The 22,014-nt window shown below is 40.7% G+C and overlaps 1 protein-coding gene across 1 annotated transcript; it reads left to right on the top strand.

The window, feature by feature from the left end:
- The first annotated feature begins 5,130 nt into the window (after positions 1–5,130).
- On the top strand, positions 5,131–19,860 carry GATM (glycine amidinotransferase). Its single transcript, XM_058541503.1, has 9 exons — positions 5,131–5,275; positions 6,780–6,998; positions 12,400–12,595; positions 13,367–13,557; positions 14,542–14,679; positions 14,820–14,984; positions 16,203–16,266; positions 16,741–16,857; positions 18,846–19,860. Exons 1-9 carry the CDS (start codon positions 5,207–5,209, stop codon positions 18,956–18,958), a joined length of 1,272 nt encoding a protein of 423 aa, XP_058397486.1. The 5' UTR covers positions 5,131–5,206; the 3' UTR covers positions 18,959–19,860.
- The last annotated feature ends 2,154 nt before the right edge of the window (positions 19,861–22,014 follow it).

Here is a 22,014-nt window from a genome sequence, read left to right as displayed (position 1 = left end):
CTTTGCCTTTTAGTTTAACTTTACTTAGGACCTAAAAGAGGAGAATAGTGTCTACGGCTTTTAAATTCCATAAGGGTATCTGAAGACTGAGGTGAAAGAAATAAGAAGGTTCCTTGGAGAAGACTCAATTTTCTTAAAGTCAGATCAGTTTGAGTGCCGACTTAAACTGAGATTATTTTAAATACTTGGAGAAAGGTGTGTTTAACTTAATTGGAGCTACTGTTTTCCAGTTGTCATCTGATGAAAGAGTCCACGTCACTGAGAAAAGATGGGCAGTAATAACGCAGCTATTGACAACTAATAAAAATCCTACAAGGATCTCTAACAGGTCAGTGCAGAGGCTGCTTTCATAAGATTTTGTGGCTCATTAAACATGGAGGACTAGATTAGGGGGAGGAGACAAAGATGCCTGAGAGTTTCAAGCCTAAATAACTAGAAAAGGATGGAACCATTGACAAGAGGTAGGAGAAAAGGGTGGTGGAGTTCCACTGCAGGCAGACTGAGTTTGAGGTGCTGACAAAACACCAGCATAGAAACATAGCATTTTTAGAGCTGTAAGGGACCTTAGAGATTATCTAGTGACCAGTGCCTTTACCTTCAAATGTGAAATCTCAGGCTGAGTGAGGGGCAGTGACTTGCCCAAGGTATAGCAGAAAATTGGTATCCAGGCTCCTAGGCTAACATTCTCATCTGCAAGTAGTTGGAAATGTAGATCGGCCACCCAGGAGAGAAAGTGGTGCTAGAAGTACTAGGACGTCATCTGAGTTGTGGGGTAGTTGAAGTCATGTGAGAGGATTTCCAGACACATAAAGGATGCTGAAACCAAAGACTGCAAGATAGATATTAAAGAGGGAGGTTGGGTTATTCCAGCCTGGGCTTTCAGAGCAGCACTTCCTTCATTGAACGACTGATTGAGGGCCTGTGTTGTGTTAGGCACTGTGCTCAGGCTACAGTGGTGGCTGAACCAGGCTCCCTGCCCTTTTGGAGCCGACAGCCTGGTGAGAGAAAAGCAGATGAGCAGGCAATTCCAGGACAGTATGATAGGTGCTGTGAGCCAGGAGAACAGTATTGTGGGAGCAAGCCAGTCCCACAGCATATGTCCAGAAACTGGATTTCATCAGTTTACCCAGAATTGATGAGGCAGGCAGGAAATGAAGAGCATTAAGAAAGGGAACATACTTTGAGAGCAAAGACTCAGCTACACCGACCAAACTCACCAGACTGTGAAGGATAAGCTAGAATACTGATTTAATATTTTATCACAAGGACTCTATCTTTCCAGCCACCACATCATTTGTGCTCAGCCTGCAGGGTAACCCCTTCCCCATGCCGAGGTTCTCAGGAATGGGAAGGTTGCTTGGTGAGCTCAGAAGCTGGAGAAGGTGAATATTCTTGAAGAATATTTCCTCAAAGCCCATGAAATTATTCTTGTCCTCAATAGGTTTCACCTTTCCAGGAACCAGAATATTCTGGTTCCACCCGCAGAGAGAGCTGATGAATAGACTCGGATAGACTGTGCACTCCAGCTTCCTTTTTAGAAAACTCCATTTTGACAGTCACACCTCTGTAAATGTATTCTTTTAAATGTTTGTTTGTTTAGTAGGTAATTCATTCACATGTTCAAAATTCAAAAGTACAATAGGGTATACAGTGAAAAATCTCCCTCTTGCCCCTGTCCCCCAGTCACCCAGATCCTCACCTCAGGGGTAATTTACATTATCAGTGCCTTGTGTATCCTTCCAGAAATATTTTATTAATGCAGTCCAAATAATACTTTTTTTTTTCCTGAGGAAGATTCGCCCTGAACTAACATCTGTTGCCAATCTTCCTCTGTTTTTTATGTGAGCTGCCACCACAGCATGGCCACTGTCAGAAGAGTGGTGTAGGTCCAGCCTTGGAACCAAACCCAGGCCACTGAAATGGAGTGCTCTGAACTTAACCACTAGGCCGCCAGGGCTGTCTCCAAATAATGCTTTTTAAAAAATTGCATCTTGGGGCCAGCCCCTAATGGTTAAGTTCAGCATGCTCCACTTTGGTGGCCTGGGTTCTGTTCCCAGGCACAGACCTACACCACTCACCTGTGGCCATGCTGTGGCAGCGACCCACATATAAAATAGAGAAAGACTGGCACAGAAAGACTGGCACAGATATTAGCTCAAGGCGAATCTTCCTCAGCCAAAAAAAAAAAAAAAAAGAGGGGCTGGTCCAGTGGCATAGCGGTTAAGTTCACGTGCTCCACAGCAGCAGCCCGGGGATCGCAGGTTCAGATCCCAGGCGCAGACCAGCGCACTGCTTGTCAAGTCATGCTGTGGCAGCATCCCATATAACATAGAAGAAGATGGGCATGGATATTAGCCAAGGGCCAGTCTTCCTCAGCAAAAAGAGGGGGATTGGCATCATATGTTAGCTCAGGGCTAATCTTCCTCACATAAAAAAAAGAGAGAGAGGGGGGAAAAACTGCGTCTTTCTTTAACTACATTCCGCTCATGAGAATATACTTTAGTCATCTTGTTTGAACTTGAGTAATCCATTATTTTTTCTGATTCAATTTGAGAGATATCCTGTCCCCTAAACTATAGGTACAAATGTCTGTTAGAATGGATGGCTTCTGCAGATAGCCAGTCTCATCCATTGTGTGTGTGTATGTGTGTGTGTGTTACCAGTTTCAGGGAGCAGCTGAATCTCTAAGTTCTAGGAACACATTACAATTGCCTCCTATGTACAGATTCTCATGTCAACAATGATAGTGAAATAATGAATTCTTACAACAGGCTCTTTTGTTGTTCATTTTGTTGACCCAATGACTTTACTAGCTTTTTGTTTTATTTTAATCTCAGGACACATTTCAAAAACTCTGTACTTTGTTGGTTGGAACCAGGTAGAGTGGGCATATCCCCAAAGCAACAGTGATGAGGGAGAAACTGGAGAGCAGAATCATTTGCCATGCTTCTGACGTGTTTTCTATTCTTTGTCCTTTACCCCCACACTACCCTAAATTATGCCTCTAGATTAACCTATAAGAGTAAACTACTATCAGACTTAAATATGCATAACCATTAATTATGAGACCCCCAGGATCCTAAAATTATTGGTTCAATAAAAGTTATTGGTGTTACACTAACGTATTGCCATTGAGGGAGAAGAAGGCAAGAGTTCACAGTCTATTCTATTTCTTCTGAAAAAAGCAGCAACTGAAGGCCAAGGAATTGCCAGGTATCACCATGGATACTTTGCAGAGTTGGCCCAATATTAGACAAAGCAATATGGAAGACTTGTGCTTCTAATTGATGAAGTCAATCTAAAAATCATCACAGAATTTTTTTCAAGGGTAAAAAATAAATAGGAAAGGAAAAAGGGGGGTGCAGAAAGTGCTTTGATTTGCTTTTATAGCAGTATGATTGGTTTGGGTAGCTCTGTCCACATACTTCCCCTGGATTCCAGGAGATAAGGGTATGCTCTATGGCTATAATAAGAGTTTTTCTTTACATAAAACTTAATGACACCCTGGCCTCATTATCTCCAGGCACTCCCCATTTTTATATCTGCAAAATTAAAATAGTGTCTATAATGAATAACATGAGGATGTCCTCATATCTCAGACAGAAATGATATAGGGTAATGTCAATACCATGTGTGATGTGTACTTACTGTACTCTTAAATTCCTTTAGTGAGGAGGAGCACACTCCTTTTAGGTTCTGGCCACCCTAAAAACACGGAGAGAATTAGACCTTAGAGGTGGCTGCATTTAATTGTTGAGAGAAGGTAGTTTTTAAATTTTGAGAAATGATTTCCCAAAGCTTTCACTAGAAGTGTGACACCTTCATTTGAAAGGTGGAGGAATTTGGTTCCAGGTCACACATCAAGTTAGTAGCAGAGCTAAGATATGAACCAAGACTTACTGACTCCTTTCACCATATTATCACATTTGGAGGCCTCCTTGTTGTTCGAGCTGGTAAAATATTACCTCATATTCATATAGCTCTTAGTGGCACACCAGGTTCTGCAGGTACAATCTCTCCTTTTGGCGCCTCAACGACCCTGTGTGCTAGGGACAATAAATGCAACTGTTCTCCCTTTGAGGATAAGAAGATTGCAGCTCAAGAAGACACATAGTAGCCTATACCAGAGTCAAGACTAGAAACCTGTTCTCCCGGCTCCCTCTCCGCTACACCGTCCTGCCTGTCTGGCCTTGCATCAATGAACTCTGGAAACCAAGTTTGAGACACCAGAATTAAAAAGACAGCTCATTAAAAATAAACAGTTACATATTTTGTAGGTACAAAAACGAAGTACTCAAATCTTGCTGCCCCCTCTCCTGCTAGGAACTTAAACATTAAACTGAGTTCTCTAGTTTTGCACAAACCCGCGGCAGTTAAGACTTTGCTCTGTTAGGGAACTACTTTTCTAATAAATGCATCCTAATCAAATTGAAACAAAAATTTAAATACATGAAATGCAAGGGAAGAAACTGTAGTCCTCCTTTATTTCTGGCCCACATTTGTCTCTATTCTCATGATTGAGTTTCTCAAGCCAGGGGCACATGGCCAAAGACTGTTTGAAACCCCAAGTACTCCAAAGAAGGGCTAACCGGCTAGTGGGTGGAAAGCGCAGCACCCCGGGGGACGGATGACCTGAATTCCAGACTTAGGCGTCTCCAGTCTCAAACCCGTGTTACCCTAAGAAGCCACCTAAATTTTAGGTGGTTTCGTTCACTGTAAAATGAGGGCACTGAGTCAGTGCACAAAGATGAATTTAAACGTGTGACTGTACCCACGTTTAGCATACTTAAATCCATAAATGTCAATTTAAAGCAATATATGTATATACTATTAAGTTGACTTCGTCAGCAGTCGCGTCCTCCGCCCCCTCCCTGAGGCACCGGTGGGTCTCCTCCGGCCCACGCGGGCCAGGCTCCGCGCAGCGCAGCAGAAGCCAGTCGGTGGACTCACAAGCTAAAGAAGGGCCAGCACCGGGCACTGGACCCCGCGCCCGGGGCGGTCCCTCACGCTTCCTAACTCGAGGCGGCCCTCCCACTTGTTCCCGGCAGCCAATGGGCGCGCGGGGCGCGGCCGGGGCGGAGCGAGGCTACAAAAGGCGGCTCGCGGCGCGCCCCGACACCCCGCTGCAGGCGCGCGTTCCGGAGGCTCGGGAGCACGCAACAGAGCGCCAGGAACATTCCGCTCGTGGACCAGCCGGGTGCGGGCGATGCTGCGGGTGCGGTGTCTGCGCGGCGGGAGCCGCGGCGCTGAAGCGGTGCACTACCTAGGGTCTCGGGTGCGTGCGCCCGCCGGCCTCCTCCGGCGACTTCATGCTTTCCCCGTCTCGTTCCCTCGCTTTCTCCGGCAGGAATGGCAAGACAGTGTCCCTTCTGGTCCCCCTAGGAAGCTCGGCTTCAAGAGCCTTTGCTGGCTGCCGGGAGCTTGGCCATGTCTCCGGGGAGGGGGGCATGCTTTGGGGCCACACCCCGTGGGTACGGTTGCTCTCTGCGCTTCTCTGGCCGCGGCGGCCATCAGCACGGGGGGCACCACCCTCCCCCGCCGGACCTCTGTTCACTCCACGGAGCTTCCGGCATGGAGTGAGGGGGTAGGGGCGACAAGTAACACCACTTAGCAAAAGGGTGGCGTTATTGGGGTTCATTGCCCGGGGTGGGCATAGAATTGGTCATGCGTGTGGGGTGGACGGACGGGGTTGGGCATGCAAAGTGGGAATCGGGGACCGACAGGGAGCGGGCAGGCCCTCTCCAAGTGTAACGTGGAGTCCTGAGCCACGAGAGGAGTTGGAGCGAGTTTGGTCTGTACCCAGAGTTTCTGCCTGGTCCCCGCCCCCCGCTTCCCTGGTATGTAAGCATGCGCCTGCAGACCCTCCCTAGCTCCCAGGACAGGAATAGCAGGGCAGTTTGGCTCCCTCCAGCAATTGGTTCCAGAACAGCTGGCACTATCCCTCTTGCTTTGGTCCGTACCCTGCCTCCTTTCTAAGGCTTTTAACAGAGTAGGATAAAGATTGGGGGGGTTGAGGTTTGCCCAGTGGATGAGCACTGGGCACTCCGCTCTAGATTTTTATAGTCCCTGCTTTTTCAAAAGGCTTTTTTTGAAGTTCTTAGATCTCCTTTCTAGTTGTTTAAATTGTGCCTGAGTTAATCCTTGTCTTGGCTGGGGTACTGTGGACCATTTGTAAAATGGAGCAGATGGCGCTTGGTCACTCTCAGAATTGAAGTGCCAAAGAATGTGAAGTGTGTGTCAGCGACGAAAAAATTTTGGTTTGAAGCTGATTATTCTGAAAGATAAGGTCCTTTACAAATGGTTCCGCATTTTCGTTTGGGCAAAAAAAAAGCCTAATGTTGGTAACCTTTGATACTGAAGGGGAAAGGCGGCCCCCTCCCCCAGCATAACTTGGCAGGGAGACATGGAACAGCTTTCTGTGGTTATCTGGAAAGAGAGTGACCCATCATCTGCGGAAGAGTTGATTAAAGCTTGGTTGCAGAAAACCATTCTGAGATATAAATGGGGGTATATGTTCATTGGGGACAACATCCTCTGAGGAGCTTTAAAGAGTTGCACCAATTAACATACTAGATAAAAAGATAATGTATAAGTAAACAAGAAGGTAAAACTCACTTGTCACCCCACTACCCACCTATACACTAACATCTTGGTTTACATTCTCCTAAAGGATTTTAAATTCTGAGTATGTTGTCCTGGGTTTTCATCCCACCTCTACTTCCTCCTCCCCCCAAATACTGTACAGGACTACACAGTAATCTTTTCTTTGTTCTTGGAAGCTTGGAAGAATCTTAACAGGATGGGTGCAGCGAACTTTCCAGAGCACCCAGGCAGCTACGGCTTCCTCCCGGAATTCCCGTGCAGCTGATGACAAGGCCACTGATGATCTTCCCAAAGACTGCCCTGTCTCCTCTTACAATGAATGGGACCCGTTAGAAGAGGTGATCGTGGGCAGAGCAGAAAACGCCTGTGTTCCCCCATTCACCGTGGAGGTGAAGGTAAAGTAAAGCAAGGCTATTCACGTGTGTGAAGCAGGTTCACGCCTCGCCTCCTGCAGTCGGCCTTGTGCTCCCACTCTGCTCTGTAACAGCCGTCACTTTACTTACTCCGGACCTCCCAAGTCCAGTGATTGATTTTAAGTTATCTTACTTGAAATCTCTGTAGTACTGGACACCGTTTATGCAAAGGATAACTCCTTCCTTTGGATTCTGAGAGACTTGTCTGGGGATATTAGTTCTTTCACTGTTCCTCACATCTTCCTGCACTGTCTGTGGTGTTGGGGTTGAACAGAATTTCACTTTTGGCCCTCTTCTCTTAGCTGTTGTCACAGCTTCAGATCCCACCGCCACTCTGGTCCACGTCTCTCTCCTGAACTCTGTCCAGATCAACATGTTAAACTCCTTACTGGGTGTTGCCACGGGACCTCAAGTGTGGCACATCTTGAGTTCAGCTGCCAGCCACTGCTAAACTGGACCCTTCTTTCTTCCTTCCTCCCTTTCAGTTTTTGGCATTCCTATTTACTCAAACGAAAACATCAATGAATCATCTTTTATTTCTCCTTCAGCCACATCCCTTCTCTAAGATGGAACAAGTCTTTTGCCACAATGAACCTTGCCTCCATCCCTCTGCCACTACCTTAGGTCAGAATCTCATCTGCCTGGACTATTGCAGTTAACTCCTAACTAGTCTCCCCCATTCACTGTTCTCTCCAAACCACCTTCCAGCTTTTATCAGAGTGATTTTTTTTAACCCAAAATTGGATCATGTTACTCATCCTGCTCCTCTCACTCCTCTGTTTTCTAACCCCTAACCTCTTACTGCTTAGGATTCCTCATGGCACTGAAGATCCTTCATAATCTGGCCCTTCTCTGCCTTGCCAGGACTCCCCATTTCAATCATTGGATCATCTTAGAGGTGTGTTAATATGGCAAGTTAGCAGATGTTCATTCCTGTTTGAGTCCCTCTAACCTCTAATGTTCCACCTTGGTTTTCAGCAGCCTTTATAGGATAACCAGGTAGGCAGCCAAGCTAGACTACTCACTGTTCCCGAAACAAGTCTCATGCCTTTGCTCCCACCTAGATCTCTTCCACCTGTCTTCCTGCACCCTTCTTGTCTGCAGTTTAAACCTACCACCTAGCTCCAGTGGAACGTTCCACAAAGCCTTACAGGATTTCCCTAGCAACAAGTAATATCTCCGTTTTTTAACCTCCTAGAATTCTTCATCTGTAATATTATGGCCAGGGCCTCTGTGAGCTGCTCTTCAGGTTGTATACAGCATAAGGGTCCCAAATCTAAGGGAGTACCATCCACACTGTAGACACAGCCTAAGCTTCCATTAATGATGGGTTACAAATATATCTTCAATGTACTTAAATTCTTCCTGAATATTTACATTTTTATTTGTAATGTGGATTGAGGAAGTAAGTTTCGTTACATCATCCTCAGAAATGTTGCCTACCTTGTACCAGGGCTCCACAGGTATTAGCACAAAAGATCTTTTTTTTCTGTTTGGAGAGATGCGATGTTCACATAGAAACAAAGACTAATACTAAGTATCTTATGCCAACTAGTTGGCAAGGCAGTTGAATTGAAGTGCCAGGAGAGCTAAGGAAAAAGCAATGACCAAGTGCTGGATAGTTAGGAAGTCTTCAGGAATAAAATGATTCTTGAGTTAGACCTTGAAGACAGGATAATAGGAAAATTAATAACTTCTAATTGTTCTGAAACTACCTTTGGTTCTGATATTTGAAATTTGATGATTAGATTAATTTATATACCATCCACATGTTTTAAAAAGGCATGATCTTTTTAAGTCTTTTCTTGAAATGAAGTCTCATCTCCTAACCATTTTAACTAGGTGAAAGTAAATTTCAAATTCAGGCAATAATTTATCTTTCTACTCGTCTTTAAAATTATTGACTTTTATACCATGTGATCTTATGGAATCAGAATTCTCAGACATTATTTTGAGTTCTTTGTCACTTGATTTATGACTTTAAACTTTGTAATTTCATAGGCTTGTGGAAAGTATACCAGACTGAAGTCAGGAGACCAGGATTGAATTAGGTATATGATGAAAACTTGACAGCTAGTCTCAGTTAATCAGATGTTTCATCTTGGGCAATATTCTATGAATTTCTGGGCCTCAATAAAAAGAAGATATTAAGAGGTTTGCTATCTACCTAACAAGATTAAATATGAAAGTAAAAGGTTACATGTTAAGTATGTTAAAGGACAAAACCACAACTCATTGTAGTTGTATGGATCCTGTTTGCCAATTACATTGCAAAGCTACATCGAGGGTGTAATGATGGTAGACATTAGTTGCATCAGCAGTATTGATTTCATTCATTCATCTGATTATTTCTGCTTTATGCCACATACTAAACTATGTATTGAGGGAGAGTAAAGTCAATCTAAGACATGCATGGCCCCTGGAAGGAAAGGCCTTACCGTCTAGTTGGAGAAAAATGACACAGATGTATTAATCAGTTTGGAAACAATGAAAGATAAAATAATATAGTAAACTATTTATAGGCAAATAGAGCATAAGATATGTTGGAAGATATAAGTGCTAGAGAAATTTTATGGGAATGAGGAACATCATTGTCAGGAAGCAGAATTTTTAAAAGCTATGTGGCTTTTTATTCTGCTAAACATAGTGAATATTTTCCGTCAAATATGTGCTTCTTTTTGCTTTTGTCTTTTTTTAATGACGCCCTTGATAAAGGACCTTTTATAAAATAGAAAGTCAGTCAAGGTTAATGTAATATAAGTATGCAGCTGGATAAATAAGAAGTTTATATTGATATTTCCTAGCCTCCCAAAGACAGTATTTAAAATTCACTTGGCAAACCCCACGAAAGATTTTAGGCTCCGAAAGACTATAAAGTTTCTAGGAATGCAGCCATATCTCTGCAACAGATTTTTAAAAACATCATATGCTCAGCATTTAATATAGTGTTTTTTTTCTTGCAGATACTTGGTAAATAATTTCTAACTCATTTAGCACAGTTATAAAGAAAGTGTAAGTAATTTCCAACTATCTCTTGGAAAATGTCATGTGCCCTAATCATTTGGACTTTGTCCAACCTTAGCAGAGTATGGGCTATACAAGGAAACTCACACTTGTTCAAATAACTCTTTTCTCCCAGGAAAGTTTACTTTATATTTATCAAGGCAAGCTTCACTCTGCACAGATAGTCACACAGGATACTTTGGGATGTGTCTGGCAAGACAGCATGGCTGTGCATCTCCTGTAATCCAGTGTTAAATTTTCAAAGGCTTCTTGTCCCTTCGTGGACTGTAAGAGATGTGCCTGGCATGAGAAGGAGGAAGTGGTGAATGGATGAGTAGTACCGGGATGTGTCTGAGAGGAATATAAAGACGCATTATTATCCTCTCCTTCTGGTTGCTGCTGCAGGACTTCCTGGGAGTAGAAAACAGTGGAATGCTTTCGTTTTGTTTTGTGTTTTAGAAGAGTGGATTGATCTTAAAAAGTACTCAGGTTTTTAATGTTGATCATATTTTTCATGGGCCAGAAATTGAGCCTGTTGTTTGCCTATAGATCTTCAGAAGTAAAGCAACTAATAATTTAGACAGAGGTCGGCAGACTTTTTCTGTATGGGTCCAGATAATAAATATTTCAGGCTTTACAGACCATAGGTCTGTCTCTACCACAACTACTCAGCTGTTCATCTCTGCCATTGTAGTGTAAAAGCAGCCAAGGACAATATGTAAATGGATGAGTGTATCTCTGTTCCCATAAAACTTTATTAACAAAAACAGGCAGTGGGCCAGATTTGGCCCATGGGCTTTCAGTTTGCCAACCCCTGTTTTAGAGCTTCCCTGGCATCCTTCGTGTTTGTTAAAGATCTGTTTTTCAGATTCTTATCTCTTCTCCAGCAGGCTCAGCCCCAACCTAACTGATGCGAACCTAGATATTAAACTAATAAGAGTCAGGTCTGCTTCCACATGCTTGTTATTTTTCAGGCTGAGGTGAAAATGGAAGTAGAGACAGAAAATATGGAAAAGACATTGTCTTTGACATTAAAGAGCTAGACATCTAGACACACTTTATCTCGTTACCCAGTTTTCCTCTTCTTTATAGCACTTACCACTATCTGAACTTGTCTGATTTGTGTTGGAAACTTTTATCTGACATGATCAGGACTGGTAGTTGATCAGTTAATCAATGAGATAAGGAAATATTTTTTAAAATACCTACTTTAAACATTTTTTTAAAACTTAAAAAATATAAATGTACATTGCTTTACCAATCTTTTGTTGAAGGCCCAAGGCTTTTTCTTAGCGTTTGGATCTTCTGATCGGAATTCTGCTTCATCTGCCTTAATAAATTACATCCATATGTATCACCTGTATCTCCCAATGTGTTTCTTTAAATTGACTGAGTACTTAGGCACATGCAAAACAGTCCAAATGAAGAATCTTTCTAGATTTTTACTTTTGAAAACCAAAATTTTACAGTTGTGGTACCTACCCTAATTCAGCAGTAATTTTTAGCAAATTAACTGAGCCTCTTTAAAGCGTTCCACTTTTTTCCATTCAGTTGTCTTTTAAAATACGTATAACCTGTGGACACTTTCTAAATGTTAAACTTTTTTCCAGCTACTAAAAATTTGTGGAGTCGTTTATCAGATCACTTTCTTTTATGACAAAAGGACCTGAAGCGGTATGAGAGCTCGGATGGACTGGGGAGAGGAGAGTGTGGTTGGGGTGAGACACCTTGGCGGGGAAGGGTAGGAAGCACCAAAGCCAGACTTGCACTGTGGCTCAATTTTGCCAAGTGGTAATTCTGATGAATGGGAAAGTCAATAATGGGTTTTTAAGAAAAAGAAAGCATATTTGAGAGTATATCCTTAACCTTTAAGGAGGCAGTGTCCTATTTTCCCACAAAATATCTTGAAGTACTGTTTTCTAGACAGAATTCTGGGATGCATGGATAGCCTCTGGTTTTACCTTAGTATAGGTGTGCTTTTATTCTCTTATGCTATTTTGTTTGTTCTCTTATTTGATTTCATTGAGATTGTCCAGCGGGCGCACCCGTGTCCTGTTTTGTCTATGAAGTATGCAAAAACTGGCCCAAGAGAGTCCAAGCCTGTCTGAGGGCAGATAAGCTGTGAGTGGTAGGGTGTGAGATCTCAGGCAGAAGGAACAAAAGGTCTCAAAACATCAAGGGGATTTAGAGTTCTTCATTCAACAGACATTGAGTGTCTTCCCAGAGAGGCAGTGTGCTCGCTGCTGGGGGTCAGCACTGGACAAGACATGGTCTTAGGCCCAATTCTGTGGTTATACAAATCACTGTTCACCGCCTCTGAACCTGTCATGAGTCATATTTTTCTCCTATAAGTATTTTACTTACTTTCTTCTGCTTCTAGGCCAACACATATGAAAAGTACTGGCCATTTTACCAGAAGCATGGAGGCCACTATTTTCCCAAAGATCATTTGAAAAAGGCTGTTGCTGAAATTGAAGAAATGTGCAATATTTTAAAAATGGAGGGAGTGACAGTGAGGAGGCCTGACCCCATTGATTGGTCATTGAAGTATAAAACTCCTGATTTTGAGTCTACGGGTAAGTGATGTCAGATATCTAAACTACTAGTCTTAATTTTTAATTTCTTTTTTAATGTGTAAGGAGGAGGCTCTGATAATTTCTCAGAGATCCTTTTGTTTTCATAATCCTTCAAAACTTTAAAGATTATTTAGGAACAGATTGGTTCTTTTTGATATGATTAAGTTGTACATATTCTAAACTCCACTGTAAATCAAAATCTCCTGGAAAGAAGTAGTTTTTCTAAACTTTATGGTCATTTCCCTATATTTGAACAGAGGATTCCATTTAATTTTCCTCAAAAGCAGAAGTTAAGAGGGGAACAGAAACATTTCCATTTTATTTTTAACTGACGTTGCTACACGATCGTTCTTGTGCTTGAGGTCAGTGTTCTAATTTATAGTTCTAGAAGCTATCCTTGGCCCAATTTCTATCTCGTGGAACTGATATTCCCTGAAAAACTTGTTTCTGTGTAGCAAGAAAGGAGCTTACAAAAGGTGAAAACTTTGTGGTTGAAGATCTCTTTGAACCATGACTTCATTGCTTTATTCTTTTTTCTTTTTTTTTTTCTTTTTTGGCTTGGCTTCACCATCGCCACACAAAATTCATGTTAACAATCTAGTATGTATCATTCCATATTTTTTACCATTTGCATATAATTATATACATACACACATGTACAGGTTTTCTGTAATTTTTTTTTTTACCAAAAAGTGGGATCATATTATATAGACTTTTCTGTCTTGGAAATTAGCATTACTGAGGTTGTTGTGGAACTTTTTGTTTTGACAGGTTTATATGGTGCGATGCCTCGAGACATCCTGTTAGTTGTGGGAAATGAGATAATCGAGGCTCCCATGGCGTGGCGGGCTCGCTTCTTTGAGTACCGCGCATACCGATCAATTATCAAAGACTACTTCCACCGTGGTGCCAAGTGGACAACGGCTCCTAAGCCCACAATGGCTGATGAGCTGTATGACCAGGTGAGTCCCTAATTATAGGCAAGCTTATTAGTAACTTTTCTAAATAATCCACAGAGTGTAAGATAGAGATTCACTAATACCTTGTATTTATTATGCATATCAGAAACTGAGAGCATCACCTACTTTTAAAAAGATTGTTTTATGGTGAAAATGAGTAAATGATATCATGATAATAATAGTAATAGTAATAACAATAGCTGACATTTATTTGGTGCTTACCATGTGCCAGGCCTTGGGCTAAGTGCTTTATTACATCCTCAGTCCTGTTTATTCTTCACAACAACCCCATGAAGGGATAGCATCATTCTATTACAGGGAGGAAAAGTTGCCCAAAGGCACACAGCTATTCAGTGGTGGAGACAGAAAGTCATTAGGCTGAACTCCATTCTCTTCTTCTAGAAAAGGAATTTAGTCTACGGGCCAAATTCACAGTAAAAGGAAGTATATGTCTCTTATTAGATCACCTGCTATTTGATTATTTATAAAAAGAATCAAAAAAATCAAAATTTGTTGTAGGAGTCTGAGGATAGAAACGAGTAATGACATTATTCCACCACACCCAATCAAATTTGGCAGGGGCTGCATGGCATCTCATTTTATGGTATGAGTTAGGCTCAGGACCAAATTTCTTGTCTAAAAGAACAGAAGGATTTCATCCCATTGACTTTCAATGTTGTAGATAGCTACATAAATCAATGTATGGGTCATGGAATATTTTCAGAATCATTACTGCCTCTGTACCACTTGCTTCTAAGTATCAGGAAATTACTGTCATGTCTAGGTTTTTCATTTTTCATTGTTGGTTTGTTTGTTTTGGTTTGGTTAGCATGGACCTACATCTTCCCCATGCAGGTTTATTCTAGAACAGGATAGTAGTATTTTGGGAAATGATGATGTTGAACTAATTTTCTTAGTAATGAATGCCCTATAAATACTTTCCTCATGAACCAATGCATCATGTGTGTGCATTCTTGTTCCAATTAGGATTACCCCATCCGTTCTGTAGAAGACAGACACAAATTGGCTGCTCAGGGAAAATTTGTGACGACTGAGTTCGAGCCATGCTTTGATGCTGCTGACTTCATTCGAGCTGGAAGAGATATCTTTGTACAGAGAAGCCAGGTTGATAAAGGCTGCCTGTGAAATTTCACACTCTATTATATTTTTTAATTCCAAATTAAAATATTTTTATCCTAAATATTTTTAGGTATCTAAACATAGAACCAAATCTTTATAGATTTATGTCTTCCTTTTATTCTCAGGTTACAAACTACTTGGGCATTGAATGGATGCGTAGGCATCTTGCTCCAGACTACAAAGTACACATCATCTCCTTTAAAGATCCCAATCCAATGCATATTGATGCCACCTTCAATATCATTGGACCAGGTCTTGTGCTTTCCAACCCTGACCGACCATGTCACCAGGTAAGGGAGTTCTCAGGACTCTTGGAAAACAATAGCATCTAGCAACTGATGCCACTTTTATTTTAAGCATTTCCATGGTTCCTAATGGTTCTAAGTGACAAATTCAGCAATGCTCACCATTATTATGATCAAACATTGGATTGTTAATGGTGTATTTATTACAAGATGTCCAACACTCACAAATATATGTTGTAACCCTGATAATTAGTATAGAGTCATCAGACTTTGCCTGTTGTTGTCAAAGGCTCAAGTTAATGCGTTAGTGTGTGCTTTTATCAAACAGAGTGGCATTGTCTCATAATTTTCAGCCAAGGTTCCACAGCAGCTGAATTATGCAAACACCATGATCTCTGCATGTCTAGGGCAGTGCCACTGGGCAGTGGGTATTTTATTCCGTCTCCAGTAGGTCGGGCCCCTCTCTGCCAGCCCCACGCTGCAGGGAGGAGCAGCGCCGCTGCACTACAGCTGGTCCATCCCCATCACCTGCAGTCTCCTACTACCGCCCGCTGCCCCCTACTTCTGTTTGGGCAGAGTGATTTTGTGTTATTTGCTAGGCTGCAGTAATCTTTTTAAAATCACTATTTTACCATATCACTATTTATTTCTATCCCATATATTTAGACCCAATGACCAAGATTACTTATTCATTTCATTTTAATATAATTTCTTGATATACTAAGTGGGTATGTGAACATAGGGATGGCTGAGTTACAGTAGGTCACTAAGAACAATTATGGTTCTTTAGGAGTACATCCTTAACATTTGTCTTTGTACCCTGGTCATAGACACAAAATGATGGATTATGAAGCAGATGGACTATGGATTTGATATAGTCACATTTTTGTTTTCTTATAACTAATTAGTTAGGAAATATTTTCATTTTCTTTAATGATAATTTCTCAAGGAAAGTACGTTTGGTATTTTAAAATCTCTGAGACCTGAGAAAAGTAGGAGAATATCTTTAAAAGCTTTAACATTTCTGTTACTTTTTAACTTCAATCTGGTAATCCGGAGATTTTATGTATATTTTTAATTAGGATTCAGACAAAATCGTCCAAATGTTTTGAAAATTTCATTTCATTTTATTTTGACAGTTGAGAAGACAGCTTCTCAAAAAGAATTATTAATCAGAAGGGCTATCAGAGATCAAGAATGATAAGAACAGTATATGTAGATTTAAGCCTGTTTGGGTTTTTTGGGGTTTTTTTGGTCTTGCAGATTGATCTTTTCAAGAAAGCAGGATGGACCATAGTTACTCCTCCACTACCAGTCATCCCAGATGGTATGTATACTTTTATATACTCATAGACTAAAATGATGACTTCAGTGACCGAGGGTCTTTCACCTACAGATAGCAGCCCAAATTTTAGCAATTTAGAGAAAATATTTCTCTGGTAGGGAATAAACTGGCACTTCGGACTTATGGGTACTAGAACAAGGCTGGACTTGTGTTCACAACCTCTCCTTCCATAGAAAATGAGAGTGAAAAGATGGGAAAAATCAGTATAAAATGATATCGTATAAAGCAAGAAAGGACTTTTTAAAGAAAACAAGGTGAAATTCAAATGTGCAATGAGTATAGATTGATTCATAACATTTATAGATAAATTGTGTTAAGATTAAAGTAAAATTTTACAAGGGAAAGTGAACTACTGAAAGAATTGAGCTGTCACTCTAATAGTATTCTTTGCTTTCACATTCTTGCTTTAAACAACAGTGATAGCAGACATGACTTAACAGTTGTTGCTGTTTTTAGATCACCCGCTCTGGATGTCATCCAAATGGCTTTCCATGAATGTCTTAATGCTAGATGAAAAGCGTGTTATGGTGGATGCCAATGAAGTCCCGATTCAAAAGATGTTTGAAAAGCTGGGTATGTACAATAAATAAAACATGTTGTCATACGAGAATATATCAAATGAGAATAACTGAAGAAATGACATGCTAGGTCTGATGTATGATGTATCTAATTCAATTTCCATTCCTTTTAGAGATACCAAGTTATTATTTTGTAGATGCACAATATTTTTGTTTTCAACAATCATAACCTCAAAAGGTTGGAGATGCATCCCAGGCTCCTCAGACATCCCCTTAGCAATAAGTTTATCAATCTTCTATGACCTCTCTAACCTCCTGGTGCCCACGTGTGAAGAACTACCCCTTTACAGATCAGCATATAGAGTAATCAGCCCTTCCCCAAATAGGAAATTGTTGAGGGTCCTTTAAAAGTAATTTAATTGTCATTATATATTTTAAAGGATTTATAAGGGTCCAGATATAGAAGTGAGTTATTTGTGTGATAAGCACAATGAACAAAGTAATGAAATGCAGTAGAGGGTGTCAGTAAGTCATTCAGCTTTGAACTAAGAAGCAGAACTGGTTTTTACTTGGGTGGGAGTTTGCTTATCCTGATATTCAAAATTTAGACCAGTTATTCTAGTATTATTGAGAAAAGTGTTGAAAAAAGGGATTTTCATGTGGCTATTATATAGAGTACAGAAGTGGGTCTATTTGTCACTCTCAACATACTTGACATATCCTAAGTGCCAAGTAAAGCCAGGTAGTGCTTTGTTGAAATTGAGTCATGTTTTGATTTATGTCTTATATATCAGGTAGGCTGCTCAGAAGAAATTATTTGACCCTTTGACACATCCCTCCTTAATGTAGTATCAGTTTAAAAGGATTGGCCTGTCAGTTTTACATTGACCCCTCACACTATGCCACTTTTTTTCTGGCTTTCATTCAATAACCCAATTGCTTGGGTTCAGTTTCTTTGTCCATTAAGATTTTATTGTTTCTCAACTTAAAATATTATTAAGTGCCAAATATCTGATTTATAATTTTATTTTTAATAAAGTCATTTTAGACACAGAGAATTTGTTAAGCAAACTTGATCAAGTAACTGAATTCTCTCCAATTCAGGATTAATATGGCTCTAGCCATCTGAATAAGATAGATACGTCTGTCTAGCAGGAAACATATGCTCATATTTAAAAGTCCACTCCTTATCCCAAGCCCTCTCCTTACCCCTGGCCAAAACCTATTCCTACTCTTCAAAGCCCTGCTCAGTTGCACTTTCTCAGGAGTCTTTCCTGATGGCTCCTGCTGCCTTCCCCTCCCTAACTATACCAATGGACACTTCAGTGACTCTGTATTTCCCTCAAAATATTGAGTTCCTTGAGGGAGGAGAACAGATTTTCTTTTTAAAACCCCATTATGCCAAACATAACAGATTCTTCCTAAATACCTTTGGTTGATTGAGCCGTACACATCAAAGCCATGCCAGTACAAATGGTGCCAGATTCGTTGTCTGAGTAGCTTTGGTAGCTGTATGACCATACAACCCAGATACTAACATATGAGCTCTATTCCACTGTCTCCTTAAGGTGGCCTGGTAAAGTTAATTGTGTCAGGTAAACTCTGCTCATATGTGAGTAGGTAAAGTCAACTTTTCAGGTTGGCTAAATTATACTTTTCCTACTAAATTGACATGGTAAAATTAGAAACAGTCTGATAAAATAGTTTTAAAGCATAATTCTAAAAGGTCTTGAAATTTTAGTTCTTTATCGTTTTTAAACATTTGACAGATACATCTGCTCATCCAGCCTGTTAGCTTGTGAATTGTCAATAGAACAAAATAGACTTCAGAGTCTGCTGACTTTTTGATGAAGGTTTTATATTAGCAGTGGAATAGATCAGATGAAATATAATTGGTGAAAGTAAAATTGAAAGACTATTCTGGGTTGGGGTAGACTTAAGGGTTAGAACTTCAGGATTCCTTCCCATCTTTAGGCCTCCTTTCTATAAGAGAATCTCCATGTGAGTCCATCTAACTGACCACGTCTCTCTCTTTCAATACAGATATCAGTACCATTAAGGTTAACATTCGGAACGCCAATTCCCTGGGAGGAGGCTTCCACTGCTGGACCTGCGATGTCCGGCGCCGAGGCACCCTACAGTCCTACTTTGACTGAGCAGGCCTGATGGGGCTTGTTGCTTGGCCTCAAATAAACCTAGGAAGCATAGGGATAAGGTTCATTCTCTCGCTTTAAAAAGTGCATGAACTGTAGTGCTTTAAACAATCATATCCTTAATAGGGGTCTTAAGCCTGGCTTATTTTTATTACTTTTCTTTGATATAAGGAAAATAACTTGTGCTAGGTCTTACTCTCCACTCCTAAATTTATTTACTATTTTGCTTCAAGTGTAAAAATTTGGTGACAAAAATTAGTCATTTGAGTAACTTGGCCACTAATATTTAACCATCTACCTCTGTTTTTAATTTTCTTTCCAAAAGGCAGCTTGAAATGTTGGTCCTAATCTTCATTTTTTTTTTTCTTTTTTCTAGACTTGTGAATGTTTGTATCACTTCTTTTTTCTAAATGAGAAAAAGACTTAGAATGTACTCAAATCTTATAATTGTCTCTTTTTCTAATAAGGATTTTGATAACTTTTTAAAAAAATAACCTAGACTATGCAAACATTTAAGTGAATTTTCCATGAATGGTCTTAATATTCTCATCTCAACATTGGTGATATTTGCTACTAAAAACCTTTTCATACAACTTACCTCATTTCAAGTGATTTATTTTGATGTCTTTTTCTTCTCTGTCCAAAACTTTACAGAAATGTTTAGTGCAATAGGATATATCTATCAGTTCCCATCCTTAAATTTTGATGTTCAGTATCTAATGGATACATTGCATCTTCAGTAATCTAAGATGTGTTTACAGATGTGCAAATTATTTAAAACACATATTTTAAAAGCGTTAAAAAAAACTAATGGAGGTAAAACCTACATGTGATGTGAAATAATTTTAATGTTGGATACTGCACATGGATTTTTATTCTAATAAACTTTTATGTTACAGAATGGATTTTATTAGAGTTTGGCATCAGTCTAATTATTTTAAGCATAAGTAAATTATAGGAATGTAGCTCTTGGGACAGAATTCTAATGCTCTCAAATAATCACTGTATTCATCCCTAGTAGATAAAAATTTAAAGCTAATACATGTATTCAGAAATGTTTAGCAGAGTCAGATTTTATTATTAATTAATTCACTCATTCAAAAATATCTGAATGTCTTTTGAATCTAAGGGACTAATCCTAGGCCCCAGAAAAGGAAAAGAGCCTCCATTCTCAAGATGCTAAATGTGTTGACTCATGAAAAATCTGGAGGGTGGGGGAGATGTACTTTGAAGTGAGTCCTAAGTTTCGACCACGCCTTGCCAACACCTTTGACTCCTTTGTATCCTGGTGTCCCCTTTCGTCTGCCACAGAAACCAGTTCCACACTTGGACTGAATCCTGCTTAAGAAATCTATACAATCGTGTGGATTGGTGCACACTTAACGGTATATATTCCCAGGCCTAACTACTACTCAGCAATTCTGTTACAAACCCTCCACATTCTCCTCAGTGGCTATTCCAAACCTTCACTGTGTTCTCTTATCTGATCATATTGTTTCATTTTTCACAGAGGAGATAGAGGCCATCAGGTGTCACTTCCTTCAGCTTTTCTGCTCCAATCCCCTATAGATTTATCTGCATTTGCATTCTCTGGTTAACGTTCTTTCTCCCTTTCCTTTACTAGTAGCTAAGCTTCTAAAGAGAAAAGTCAGGTCTTCATCTCATCACTTGCCTTTACTTCTCAACCCCCTATAAAGAGACACTTCTCTCACTGCTACAGGAAGAGGCGAGTCTTCTGACCAGCTCCAAGCCACACGACTGTCCTTGGATTCTACTCTTCCTCTCCTTTTTCAGGAACTCGCTACATCAGTTATCATCTTTCTTATAACTCCAGCCTGTGTGTGTTTTCTCTCAGCACATAGTCATCTTCAAAATAACGTTCAAAACAAAAACTACTCCTCTGGCAACTTCATTTTCCTTTAGAGCTAAGCTTCCAGAAAGAATATGTATACTATTCCACTTTTTCACCTTTTATTTACTCCTCAGTCTCCTGCTATCTGATTTCTGCCTTATCACTGCAAGGTACTAATGGTATCCCTGGCCTGACCTCTCAAGTGTCATTTCCAGTGGAGACTGTTCAGGTCTCACTGACCATTCCTTTGAATGTCTCTCCTCTTTTGGGTTTCTGTGATCTCACTTTCTCTCATCTCTTCTTACTGATTTTCAAGCTCCTTCACTAAATTGTCTTCTTCCTGCCCTTAAGAGGTGGATGTTCACCGGTCCTGTCCTTGGGCCTTCTCTCCTAGATCTTCCTGGCTGATCTCATCTGTGCACAGGTCTTCTCGTTCCGCATATCCACTAATAACTCCCAGGGGCTATGTGGGAGGGGACGCCCTATGCCTAGACCTTCTAGTCTAGACCTTATCCTGAGCTCCAGGTCCTGTTCCCAACTCTCTGTGGACATTATCGGGATGTGCAGAGGCATCGCAGGCTCAACACAATATCACAATTGACTCAGTTGACCAAGCCATCCTGGACTCTTCCCTCTTCCCCATCTCATCTCATTCCTTCCATTGGCCTTTTGCATTGTTATTAAATAAAACAATTATTTCAACAAACATATCTCAATCGAATGACTTAATAAAGTCTCTATTCTTAGATCCTCTGACACTGCTTGTGGGTTGCTCTCTTGTCAAGGTTGTGGAGGAAAATAGAAGCAGCCTAGGCTCCAACACACAGTTGCTATCAGGTGTCTTCTATCCGTCATTCACCGCTTCTGCAACCCAGTGACTTCTCTGTGATCTGTAGCAGGCAGAAGGCTCACCATCTGCTGCTACAGATGTCAGGTTTCCAGATCAAATGCCAACAACTTTGGATTACCACTCTTCCTAGGGAACACCAACCCCCTTTGTAACTCATTGTCTAAAGGAAACAGCTATGCACATTAGGAAAACCTATTGTCATCAAAAATAAAATTTCAGGGGCCGGCCCCCTGGCATAGCAGTTAAGTGCACGCGCTCCACTGCTGGCAGCCTGCGTTCAGATCCCGGGCGCGCACCGACGCGCTGCTTGTCAGACCATGCTGTGGCAGCATCCCACATAAAGTGGAGGAAGATCGG

The sequence above is a fragment of the Diceros bicornis genome, chromosome 5 (assembly GCF_020826845.1).
Source record: "Diceros bicornis minor isolate mBicDic1 chromosome 5, mDicBic1.mat.cur, whole genome shotgun sequence".
Lineage (NCBI taxonomy): Eukaryota > Metazoa > Chordata > Mammalia > Perissodactyla > Rhinocerotidae > Diceros > Diceros bicornis.
This window is presented reverse-complemented; position numbering and strand designations above follow the sequence as displayed.